This window comes from Homarus americanus, unplaced genomic scaffold (assembly GCF_018991925.1).
Source record: "Homarus americanus isolate GMGI-L3 unplaced genomic scaffold, GMGI_Hamer_2.0 scaffold367, whole genome shotgun sequence".
NCBI classification, from domain to species: domain Eukaryota; kingdom Metazoa; phylum Arthropoda; class Malacostraca; order Decapoda; family Nephropidae; genus Homarus; species Homarus americanus.
Genome location: NW_024743709.1, coordinates 16170776 through 16184903, shown reverse-complemented (window position 1 = coordinate 16184903; position 14128 = coordinate 16170776). Strand labels below are relative to the sequence as shown.

The following is a 14128-nucleotide window of genomic DNA, read 5'->3' as shown; positions in this document are numbered from 1 at the left end:
GTATTGCGTCATTCTCGAACTCCCTACGATATTTCCTCCCCAGGTTTTTATAAATGTTGTGGTGAATTTGTCTATTTCATTCTCTTGTTATTGTTGTTGTTTGTTACGACCTTTATATCTACATAGTCCTCAACATTCACTTTTTATCACATTTCTGTTTAATTATTGACTCGATTGTATAGTTAAGTCTTATCACCATCTGTCACAATAGCTGAGTGATAGTGATTCCCGTGTGGTGTGGTGAGCAGGGAGCCACAGACACTCACCCGCCACAACTACACCCAAGAGAAAGTATTGATGGCTCACGTGTGATAACTTCTCTAAATCACTTAATACAAAAAAAAAATAAAGGGTAATTTTTACAGAAAACTAGGTTGCCATCCATCCTCATATTCACCCATCCACCCGCCCGCCCACTCACCCACCCACCCACCAGCCCGCCCGCCCACCCGCCCATCTTCCCAACTCTAATTGGAGCTAAATATAAGATTTTGGTAAGGGTTAATATGATCAAGATGTAATTGGCTTCTGTAATCACTGCTTCACGTCACTGGACACGAGATACCTGACCAAGAACTCTTTTACTCCTGAGGGAAGCTGAAGATGTGGCGGTAAATGGGATTACCGTGAGGGTGAGATGGTACAGAGGGAGAAAGACACTAAGCGAGATGATTGTGTATATCTCTCACTCTCACTCTGGCGCTATAGTGAGGAGTGACAACGTCTGGGTATTAGTTCTTTCGGTCCAGGTCTTAGTGTCACAAGAGGCAGATATATGAACGTTTTCTTGGGAGTCACACACAAAACACACACACACACAAGACAAACAATTCGGTATTTTGTTTTTAGTGTGGTCGCGAGTTCATCCTGTCTCGTCCTTCACAAATGAAGCCGCCGCTCACCTCCTTGACGCTCCACATGGCTGACTCACTGTGTTCTGGTTCCCTGACGTCCCTCCATCAATTTTCCTGAAGATGCTTCCCTAAGTTTACGTCCATATATAATTGGGTTTTGTATACCTTAATGTTGAATCAGGTAAGATTCCTAATTCACCCGAGACTGACCATCTCAACCCCTTCCCTACCTCATAACGCCTCAAATGTTACCCCTTTCCCTGTAATTTACCAACCCTGAAGTATGTTCTCCCCTCACGGACGCACAACACCCGTCCTGCTCCCTCCTTACTTCTGCTCTTCCTATTCATGGCGTCATCGTCTCGAGCAGCACTCCACATTTGAGATTCTCCTTCCCTCGTCCCCTCGTCACTCCACAAGCCTCTGCCATTCTCCTCTCCACTTGTACCCCTACCACCACCACCAACACCACATAACAGCCATGGCATCCCCTTCTCTCTCCATCAACTATAATATCAGGCACCCCTGACCCTCATATCGCCTTCCCTGGAGGCATGCCGGCCTCCTCTTCCCCTTCGTCGCCGCCACATAAGGCCATCTTTAACTCACGGTGGTCAGCGTCGCCCGTGTATATACAAGACCGTGAAAGAGACCCTTGTAAGGCGGAGTAGGCCTGTAGACGTGTTTATGTCTAGGATAAAATGTTGAATGTGGGCCGGCGGGGCGGGTGAATGGCCGCCGAAGGGCTTCTAGCGGGAGGTTCTCCGGACGACTCCCATGTCTTTTTATCATCGTCTGATAAAGTATTAAAAGCCACTGGCAGCGGCTGGGAGGGACAGCGCTGATGACGGACGCCCCTCGTGTATAGAGCTGGCACAGTCTTAAGGCAAAAGAGGAAAATATACTTTATTCGCTTTACGTCGTTTCATTATATGTAATCAAATACGATTTAAAACATAAGCATAAAGACGAGAAAAAACGTCAGACTAGAGGAGAGGCTGTACAGTATAGGTGATTTACTGGCTGCTCTTCTCGGGTATAATATGTTATCAATGTGTTTACATAAAGGCCGTTAGTGCCTACAGCAGCGTATTATATGTAGACAGGCTGTACTTCAGAGGTTAAATAACGAACAACACTCTAGTATGTTTTGGAAATTAAAATACTGTGAATTCTACTGATATAAAGAGAAAAACAAAGATAAATGAGAATATAACACAAACATACCCGAGGCTTATTAACACCAACATACCCGAGGCTTATTAACACCAACATACCCGAGGCTTATTAACACCAACATACCCGAGGCTTATTAACACCAACATACCCGAGGCTTATTAACACCAACATACCCGAGGATTATTAACACCAACATACCCGAGGCTTATTAACACCAACATACCCGAGGCTTATTAACACCAACATACCCGAGGCTTATTAACATACAAAACATACTGCGAGGCTTATTAACACAAACATACCGAGGATTATTAACACCAACATACCCGAGCTATGCTAAACATACCCGAGGCACCAATTATTAACATTAACACCAACATACCGCATAAACATACCCAGGCTTATTAACACCAACATACACCATGCCCGAGGTTATTAACGCAACATACCCGGGCTTATTAACACCGAAAAACATACCCGAAGGCACTTACGGGCTTATTAACACAAACATACCCGAGGCCCGATTATAACAAAACATACGAGGTATTAACACCAACATACCCGAGGCTTATTAACACCAACATACCCGAGGCTTATTAACACCAACATACCCGAGGCTTATTAACCCGAGGCTTATTAACACAAACATACCCAAGGCTTATTAACACCAAACATACCCGAGGCTTATTAACACCAACATACCCGAGGCTTATTAACACAAACATACCCGAGGCTTATTAACACAACATACCCGAGGCTTATTAACACCAGCATACCCGAGGCTTATTAGCAAAAATCATCTATTCTCCTTCCTTAAGTTCGTTTTCAATAGAAAGTACTGAAGTTGTCTCCTCACTATAGAAAATGAAGGTTCTCGTTAAATAAAACACAGCTGGATAACTGCCCAAACGTTGACAGGTCTGATATACTTTACCATCGCTGTGGGTTCCTGACATAGTTCAGAAACGTTGCGAGTCCTGGGATAGTTAGGGAAACGTTTGTGAGGTCTGATTTAGTTTAGGAAATAGTGGGGACTGATATACTGTATAATTATATACTTTAGGAATGTTGAAACCTGATATACTGTAGTCAGAGAACATCGATGGGGGACCTCACACAACAGATATACTTCACGGATAATGTGACACGAAATAATTTTTAATAAACGTTGAATTCCTGATCGTTTGGATACATTATGACCACACTCATTAAATTTTGTGAGGCGTAATCCATAAACATAACAACACCTGATATAATTCTTAAAATATAACTAAACCCCAGTATACTTCTGAGACTTTGAGGAAATTTTTATTTAGATCATGAAATCGAGAAACGCAATCGCTTAGAAACGTCAAAACTTATTTTTTTTCCCTATACGTGATTATCAAGACCAAGAGGAATCACAAATACACATTCTGGTGACGTCGGTGATGAAGACATTTGGAAGGAGGGACGGGTTGTGGATGTGGTCTACGTATGTGTGTGTGTGATGGGGTGATGAGTAGTAGCTAGGGGTGATGGGTGATTGTTGGGGTGAGGGATGGTGGTTGGGGTGGTGGTTGATGGTTAGGGGTGATGGGTGGATGAATGCGTGAGTGGTGAAGTAATGGGGTAGGACGGATAACAAGAGGTGCTGCCCTCCCCAACTCCATCACCACAGTAAGTTACCAGGATTCAGTTCAGAAAATAATCCTTTTCAATCTCAAGACTACTTTTAACACAGGTTTTCCCTCCTACTTTCAAAGAACCATTCTCATCATAAGGAATAACAACATAAATAAAACGCTCCTTTATAAATATAACTCCACAAAATACCAAATAAACAATAAAAAAAAAGGAAACGCTGAGATAGTGTGGTTATGTGGTTCAACGAGAGGAAGGGGAGGCGATCAGGGAGAGGTCGAGGGGAAGACGAGAACTCAGGTGGAAGGGACGTGGTTAAAAGACGCACACATGAAGAAAAAAAATATATAGGGCTGAGAGTGGAAGATAAGGGTGAAGATAGAGGAAGGTGATAGAGAGAACTTTGTGTTTTAACCCTTGAGAATAGTTATTGGAAGAAAAAGATGAAGAGACAATGACAAAAATGTTGAGTGTTAAGGGACGAGAAGGGATAATTATGGGAGGTAGGGAATCAATATTGCTTTGTTGTGGAAATCGACATACACACGGTCACTTACATACAGCTACAAAGCAGACATACACCAAAATACACACACACACACACACACACACACACACACACACACACACACACACACACACGACTAAAAAAAAGTACTGTAAAGTGGACCGCGCAGAGAATTTTTGAATAAAAGCTGACAGGTCTTCCCAGAGCAGCTAAAAGCTAATTTGCGAAGTTTACAAACATGTCAAGAATTCTCCATTCAAGCGCCACAAGTGGATAACACATCGTCCACTGTAATTTTTTGGGGACGTAAAAATTACATGAGTGAACGAAATAAAGACAACACGATGGCGGGTGGAGTTATATAGCCTCACCTGACACGACTCATTCTATAAATATTTAAGAAGAATACATAAATTATATCAGGATTTCATTGCTAAGTGAATTAACTCGGCTCTAGCAGTTGTTGTTACCATGAATTACACATTAATCTACTCAACTATGAATAACACTTCCATCTACTCAACTATGAATAACACTTCCATCTACTCAACTATGAATAACACTTCCATCTACTCAACTATGAATAACACTTCCATCTACTCAACTATGAATAACACTTCCATCTACTCAACTATGAATAACACTTCCATCTACTCAACTATGAATAACACTTCCATCTACTCAACTATGAATAACACTTCCATCTACTCAACTATGAATAACACGTCCATCTACTCAACTATGAATAACACTTCCATCTACTCAACTATGAATAACACGTCCATCTACTCAACTATGAATAACACTTCCATCTACTCAACTATGAATAACACTTCCATCTACTCAACTATGAATAACACTTCCATCTACTCAACTATGAATAACACTTCCATCTACTCAACTATGAATAACACGTCCATCTACTCAACTATGAATAACACTTCCATCTACTCAACTATGAATAACACTTCCATCTACTCAACTATGAATAACACGTCCATCTACTCAACTATGAATAACACGTCCTTCTACTCAACTATGAATAACACGTCCATCTACTCAACTATGAATAACACTTCCATCTACTCAACTATGAATAACACTTCCATCTACTCAACTATGAATAACACTTCCATCACTCAACTATGAATAACCTTCCATCTACTCAACTATGAATAACACTTCCATCTACTCAACTATGAACAACACGTCCATCTACTCCTATGAATAACTGTCCATCTACTCAACTATGAAATAACACGTCTTCTACTCAACTATGAATAACATGCCATCTACTCAGCTATGAATAACTCTTCCAACTATCAATAGATAACGCTTTTATCTACTCAACTATGAATAACACTTCCATCTACTCAACTATGAATAACACGTCCTTCACCAACTATGAATAACACTTCCATCTACTCAACTATGAATAACACGTCCATCTACTCAACTATGAATAACACGTCCATCTACTCAACTATGAATAACACTTCCATCTACTCAACTATGAATAACACGTCCATCTACTCAACTATGAATAACACGTCCATTTACTCAACTATGAATAACACTTCCATCTACTCAACTATGAATAACACTTCCATCTACTCAACTATGAATAACACTTCCATCTACTCAACTATGAATAACACGTCCTCTACTCAACTATGAATAACACGTCCTTCTACTCAACTATGAATAACACGTCCATCTACTCAACTATGAATAACACTTCCATCTACTCAACTATGAATAACACTTCCATCTACTCAACTATGAATAACACTTCCATCTACTCAACTATGAATAACACTTCCATCTACTCAACTATGAATAACACTTCCATCTACTCAAATAACGAGAATAAATTTATCTGATTCTCGTATAATTGGCGATAAAAAAAAGTGATTTGCCGAAAGATGTAAATTATATTAAGAATCTATCGTTACTAAACATATTCTCTCGTCCACCACACTGGTACAGAGAGGGGAATAACCGAGCCAAGTTTTAATAATATTCGTACAATTTACAGAAGAATGAACAGAAAAATGAAGCCTAAAATTGTTTGTATGTGAACGAATATATAAGACACCCAAAACGGTCTTGTAGGAGGACATAAACATTGCCTAATTTATCAAGTATCTAATATTATGGCGTAAGCTTACCGCTATTTCTTATTATTATTTTAGTGATTCACCCACCGGAGGTATTTAACACCGTTGGCTAATTATTATTTTCTATAACGGTAAACTTTTAGATACTTTCAGAATAAACGCTCAGTCGTATGTTTTATTTGTTATAACTGCTAGAGACAAAAATGTTCGAACCATCAAACGGATGAACAAGCTTACAAGAGTGTTAGCTTGGAGAATGTGTGTTAAGTGAGCGTGTTAACGTGTGTGTGTGTGTGTGTGTGTGTGTGTGTGTGTGTGTGTGTGTGTGTGTGTGTGTGTGTGTGTGTGTGTCAATTTGCAAGAAATATCGAAACAATATAAATACATACTGTAAAAGACAAACCGGTGATAAAGATGTCCACATTACACACGACTTTCCACAAGAGTGAATTCTTACAATAGAAGCACCACAAGGACAGGAGTGTTGAGAGATATTGCAGCGCATATTATAAACTTAACATCTTTGTTATAATTCTTGTACAACTATTATACCAATTGTTGAGAAGTTATATGTGAGTTATTGATGACTTGTATAACATCATAGATTATTGTTGCTGGGGGTTCAAGGGTTACAGAAACAGCTCTTGGTCCAACCTAAAATCTTGTAGAAGGCTCGTCTCTTCCCCACTTCCGTTTTACACCTCCCTCTTCTAAACCCCTTCCAACTCTCCCCCTTCTACATCTCCCCTTCTACCTCTCCCTATTCCACAAAACACAAACACAGCAAAAAATAAACAAACGAAGTAAACACGGCAAACAAACAGCAAAGAGCCACATTGGCAAACATAAACATAACAAAAACATACAAGAACACATAAACTGAGCAGAATCCAATAACAAATAAAATGACAGAACACTTCCAATTCTATGATAGGATAACATTAATGACAGGAAGATGAAATCGACTAATTATAGAATCGCGTGGAAAAGTAATTAATGAAATAATTTTCAAACTAATGAGAGGAGTCATGTATCAATATAGTTAATTGCATGGGCTGTATAAAAGTAATTAAGGTGATCATACGTGGGAAATTATAATGTTGAATAAAACACTAAGTAATTGTTGGTAGGGACTCACGAATTACTTAAGTATTGGTAAATATTAGCAGGATTATATACACCAAATTCGCTCGTGGTTTAATATAACAATTTCGCTACCAACTTAAGTCATTTTGCGTAATCACGTTCGAAAATAATTTTGGATATAGTATACGCGAAAATTACGGGAATATACGCCATACTATAACAAAGTGCAGACAGCAAGCTCGTTAGTGGGGGTTGATATAATACTATTGTTATTACGCTCAATTACCAAAATCATATACGCAATCACCTTTTTTTTTTAAATATCTCTCGAAATTTGTGCAAAAAATAAAGTAACTCATGGGAATATACGCAAAAAAAAAACAACAACTGCAATCACATCTGAAAATGCTATTCGGGACCGTTGTGGGGAAATTATTGTTGGGATCATGCGGTAAAATTATTATCGAGGGGTAGAGTGGTGTTCAGTGGTCATTCCATTAGTGGCCACCAACCCCTGGCTAGGAATTGCAAGTAATGTAATATTCTGCTCGTTACTTAGCTATTACGTTCGTGTACACGTTGCCTTGTCTGTGTGTGTGTGTGTGTGAGTGTGTGTGTGTGCGTGCGCGCGTAATAACAGTAGCACCAGCACCATTATTAGGTGCCATGGACAAATGCACCAATGTATACAACACACACACACACACACACACACACACACACACACACACACACACACACACACACACACACACACACACACACAAGATCTACTTCACTTGTGGGTTTAGCCTTAATAGACAGACGTTTAATTTACTTATTTTTCCATCAGTTTTATTACTCTAGGTTGGGAAGTTTTTATTTGTGCAATTACATTACAGTCACCGATCACACCAGCCTAAACATAAAGTGTCATGTTTTAAACAATTTGAGCTGTCATTTACATGTTCTTCTGTCAATCTCTCTCTCTCTCTCTCTCTCTCTCTCTCTCTCTCTCTCTCTTTATTTTCGCTTAATATCCATGTCCATTCGTCACTATTTCTTCCCGTTTATTTTTTATCCCATCTTTTCTTCTTCCTTTGATTATGTAATTACGGTTTCGAAAAGATTCATACCGTCACCCCCTTCGCTTCCTCTCATCATTTCTTCTCATTCCTTTTATCCTTATTCTCTCACCCTTTTCTCTCCTTTCTATTTCTCCTAATTCTCGTTTCCTATCTCCCTCATTTATTGTCCACTATTTTCTCGAAACAGTCACCTAATCTCACTCTTGTTCTCCTATTTTCTGGTCTTTCTCTTTATTTATCTTTATCACATTCTCACACGTCTCCTTTACGTTCTTTTCTTCTCTTATCCCTCCCTGTTATCCTCCCCCCTTCCATTCACTCCCTTACCTCTCTCTCCATTCCACTCACTCCCTTATCTCTTCCCCTTCAACCCACTTCCTTATCCCTTCCCTTTCCACTAACTCCTCCTCCTAACCCCTGATCTTCACCCCCTCATACTCACTCCCTGACCTCTCTTACTTAACTCCCCACCTGCCTTAACCACCCCTACGTTCCCTCCCTGTCCTGCCTCACTGCAACCAGAGGTCAGACAGCAAATGCATGAAGTTTCCAGAACCAGCCAATAACGGGGGGAGAGAGGGGGAGAGAGATAGAGAGAGAGAGAGAGAGAGAGAGAGAGAGAGAGAGAGAGAGAATGTGTCAGTTACTTATGCACGTATGGGAGGAGATAAAAAAAAAAGCGTACAGCACACACACCTCATCCACAGGCTCTACCCCAATCAGGAGGTGGGCGTGATCCGCTCGTTAGATCCCCATCCTCCAATCATTGATTAACGAGGTTCTTAATTACTAGCCCACCGCAGGCATTGGCTATCGGAAGAGATTAACCAAAGTGTATTTAATCACGCTGATTCACGACCAAGATTATTTTGCATGAAACCCAACTATTATCATGGCAACTTTCACAATTACTTAGGAATTATCAGCTTATAATGTCAGGGTAATTGGCAATCAGGGTCAAGCTGGCGTGAATTGTGCGTCAAGGGGTCAAGCTGCGGCCGCCTATTAATTACCCTATTAGACACTATTGTAAATATGAACACATCTTTGCTGCCGTGTGGTGTGTGTTGTGTCGCCCTGCCCGGAGACCTGATGGTTTTCTTCCACAGATTGTGTTGGAGTGTTGTTTGTTTTAGAGAGGTGGTGTGTGTTGCAGGGGGAGGGGGCTCGTGTGTGTGGTAGGACGTGTAGAATGTGTGCGTGGGGGGTGGGGTGGGGGTTGCGAGCTGTGTGCGGTTGTGAGCTGTGTGCGGTTGTGGGCTGTGTGGTTGTGAGCTGTGGGCTGTGTGTGTGGTTGTGGGCTATATGTGGTTGTGGGCTGTGTGTGTGGTTGTGGGCTATGTGTAGTTGAGGTATGTGTGAGGGAGGGCGTCTGTGTTGGGGGGTGTGTTGGAGGACGTGTATGCTGGAGGACTTGTAAGTGGGGAGCGCGTAGGTGGGGGACGTGCTGTGTTAGGAGCAGGTGTGTGCATGTATGTGTATTTCTAACCAACGTCAAACAAACTTCATATACATTCAATAAAATCCTAAATACCCCATAAGCTGAGGCCACCAAACTCACCAGGAGTCAAACCAGCACAAAGGCGTGAACATTATACGTAGTAATAACCGGAGTTGACAGCTACACCAGGGCGATACCGCTATGTGTAGGCTGATAATATAGCCTACCTGGCAAGCTTGATTAGTGACGTACAGGGCAGGTGGGTAAGGGGAGTGGGAGGGGAGTGGGCGGAGAGTGGGCGGGGAGTGAGTGGGAAATTGACGAGGAGTGGGGTCGGAGAAGGAGTATTTTCTTTCCTGTGGGAGTGCGTATGGGTGTAGGTATGCAGTAGTACTATACTATACATGGAAGAGTATACAAAAATCGCCAAATGTTGTATGGATGTTGAGACTAATACATAACATGCAAAGATAAACAGCCTCAAACTCTTACGACAGTATGCACACACACACACGCACGCACACGCACACACACACACACACACACACACACACACACACACACACACACACACACACACACGCACACACACACACACACACACGCACGCATGCACGCCCGGAACTCAATAAATAAATTTCAAAAATAACAAAATCGATCCGTGGATGAATCCTCTATAATACTTGTCAAGAAAAACACACACACCTTATAATTTTGCTCAGCGATACCTGTCAAGAACCCACAGACGTTAACCGTAAAAACTGACACACTAACACGAGCTCTCGTATCAGTCAATGTTCAAGTATAGCCAACACAGTGAAGGTTATATTGATGTAAGGCAAGTATGATTGCATACCGTCGTCCACCATGACAGTCCTGCCTGTGTAATTTACTGAGGTGAAACCAATATCAAATTTTTGGGAGCAGCGTTGGCGATATTGTGACAAAAAACTTGGTGTGTTTTTCCGATTGGGTCGGCAGATATCTTCGGTGCGGGCCAGAGCTGCCCACCGAGACGCCACCCACCTCCCGCGAATTATTTCACGACACGTAAACGAAAAGATTTATCTGATAAAGAAAAAGGTAAGGGAAATAAGAAAATAAAGGTCATATAAAATAAGATATAAATACTACTAATAAATAAGTGAAATAAGCCTTTACACATTTGTTATATATGTACGCTTTTTTTCTCCATATACAGTAAACCTCTTCCTGCCATGATGTAGGGTGGCCGGGCAGGTCCTCAGCTTCTGATTCCTAACATATAAATATAACATCTAGATGGTTAAATCTCCCCTTAAAAAGATATTAAACTCCACTAGCTGTTATAGGTACACTCGAGGACTAAAGTCGTGGTCAGCCGGACGGAACGTACACTACTGACCTCTGCGTTAATTTAAAACTATAACATAAATAAAATAAAGGAGTTTAGTAAATTTAAAAGTAAAAACTAAAATAAAATAAAATGCTATTTTAAAAATCATATGCAGTTAAGTACCCCTATTGCAGTCATTTTCCTCATTGGCACGAGTGAAGGTTCCGTGCGGCTGTCTACGATTACTAGAGTGGACAATGAAGGAAGACAATCCTCTCTCCTAAGGAAGAATCGAAGCCGTGACCATTATCTTACGAGGCGAGACTGGTGTCGTTCTTCTGGTGAATCTTTACAAATTGTTACCATAAGATATTTTGTGTAATTCTCCTTTTCTATACGACTAATGTCACCTAAGTTTTCAAATAATCAGCCTTCAAATTTGGTTTCTGATAACAACAACAGCAGCAACAATAATAATCATCGTTAATTAATTCCAAATACAAAAGCCATATTATTTATATTCTTCTATAGGTCATTTTTTTTTTAGGGTTACCCCGGTAAGCATTGATTGTATACTGATGCTCACTGTAGTGTAGAAGTGTAGGGGTGATTTTATAGTACTGTGTTAACTGAACGAGTTAACACGAACCAGGTGTATTTGTAGTAAACGTGTGAAGCTTACTGGAGGACTTATAAGAGAAAACATTTACTTGTAGGTAAGAGACTGAACGCTAAAGTAACTCAGGACGTGTGCTACGCTTTTTTCGGGGAACTACGGAACTACTACAGTACTACTCTTTCACGCCTGAATTAAATAATTTGAGAGAGAGAGAGAGAGAGAGAGAGAGAGAGAGAGAGAGAGAGAGAGAGAGAGTGTGTGTGTGTGTGTGTGTGTGTGTGCGTGTGTGTCCTTCTCTTCCTGTGTGCCTCTAAACAACATTGCGTAGCTCCGAATCTAAATCCATGAAGTCTAAGGACAGTAGTTTAGCCATTACCTCCCGTCGCCCAATTTGAACAGTAACTGAATTCCCTGTAAGTTGACTCTGCAGTTCTAGATGGAATTATGTTTACCATCTCTCTAAACCCAACGAACACAAGACCAACAATATTAGTTGCTTTTCCACTTCAACTCTCCCCTCTCCCTCTACCTTCGTCTATGAGTAACCAAACAACTCCATAATGTCCTAATTCCCCTCACCCTTGACCAACAAAGTCGGTCCCCTCTCCTAGCCTTACCAATTCAACTCCCCCCCACACCCTATCAATTCCAACTCCTTATTACCATGGTTATTATGTCTCTCTCCCTCCCTCAATCATCTCAATTTCTTCCGCCGCCATCACCACACTTCCATCCCTGCCTCAGCCATACACCTCACAAGATTCCTCCAGTGTCAGCATCAATATCCCCAGAACCTCACCTCATCTCCCCTGATCCCTAACCACATTCTATCTCTTGCTTACACCCCTTATAAAAAAAAATGGGTCTCTAAGGAGTCAAAATCCTGAGAGAAAATACCCAACACAAAAGTTAAATCCCTCCAAAATATCAGTAAAATAACCACCGCTATCAAAGGTAAACCTCATCACCTACCTTAAAACTCTAATCCCTAAAACTTACCTTCCTACTCTCAAGATTCACTCACCACCCTCTAAAATTAAGCCCATGAGTCTTTAACCCTTCCACCCCTCCACCCACCTCCTTTAACATCAGCTTGAACAAACTAGGGTCAGGGTCCTCCTCCTCGTCCTCGTCCTCCTCCTCCTCCTCCTCCTCCTCCGCCTCCTCCTCCTCCTCCTCCACTAACTCCTCCCGGTACACCATGCCTTAGGCTCGATAACTTACCCACTATTCGAAAAGTTATTTAAGTTGATCTAGGTGAAACACGCCAGAGGTCCCTTCACCTGCAGCACCTCGCCCCCACCGACGCCGCCTCCTCCTCCTCCTCCTGCTCCTGCTGCTGCTTCAATGATGAGTTGGGCGTTATGATCTATTGGCAAGGGGGCATGGAGAAGTGGGGTGAGGGGGGTGGGGAGGAGGGTGGGGAGAGATAGGGAGAGACCAGGGAGAAAAATGGGGTGGGGAAGGGAAGGAAGCGGAAGAAAGGCGAGGAGCGGGAAGGAGAGTGCGGAGAGGTGGGAGGGAAAATAGGCCGAGAGGGAGAGGCTAGAAGGGAGGAACTAGGAGGAAGAAACTGGGACGAAGATAGAATAGGCAAGGAGAGAAAATGTATATAGAAAAATAGAAGGAAATAGTATGACGACAGAAAGGTGATATGACTAGGAGGTGGGAAGAGAAGGAATAGGTGAGGAAAGACAAAATAGGGGGAGGGAGGTGAATAGAAGAAGAAGAATGGGGAAGATAAGATTGGAAAATGGCTATAACAGAGAGGGGGGAGAGAAAACAAAGGGAAAGAGACAAAGAAAGGAATAAGTTACAAGGAGAAGGAATCAGAGGAAAGAAGAGCACACACACACACACACACACACACACACACACACACACACACACACACTAAAAAAGAACCAAGAGTCTGTGTGATGGACGAGGAGGAATGGAGAGGGAGATAAGAAAATTAGAGGAGGAAATAGTACAGAAAAGAAAATGATAAACTGTATGACTGAAGAAGACGAAGAAGGGGGTAGAAGCACAAGGGAACGACAATGATAGGTGGGATAATACAGAGAGCCATGAGAAAATAATAAACGAAAGAGAACAGGAGAGGCAGAGGAAGAAAGTTAGAAAGACGTATAAGAAAAGAAGGAACAGAAGAAAAACAAAACATGTACACAATATAGAGAGAAGATGAAGATAGAAAAGTAATAAGAAAAATGTAGAAGAAAAACCAGGTTAATGTAAAGAAAGTTTTACAAACGTTAGGGAAGGAAGAAGACAGGAGAGAGAAGACAGAATAAAGATGATAAAAAAAGAATGAAA

General features: G+C 41.4%; 1 protein-coding gene across 1 annotated transcript; it reads left to right on the top strand.

The window, feature by feature from the left end:
• Positions 1–4662: 4662 nt before the first annotated feature.
• Positions 4663–5313, top strand: LOC121877293 (stress protein DDR48-like). The gene has a single exon (XM_042382972.1). The coding sequence runs from the start codon at positions 4663–4665 to the stop codon at positions 5311–5313; it is 651 nt and encodes a 216-aa protein (XP_042238906.1).
• The last annotated feature ends 8815 nt before the right edge of the window (positions 5314–14128 follow it).

What these genes read in the sequence shown, in the direction of transcription:
- LOC121877293 (XM_042382972.1), top strand. Translation starts at nt 4,663, where the DNA reads ATGAATAACACTTCCATCTACTCAACTATGAATAACACTTCCATCTAC.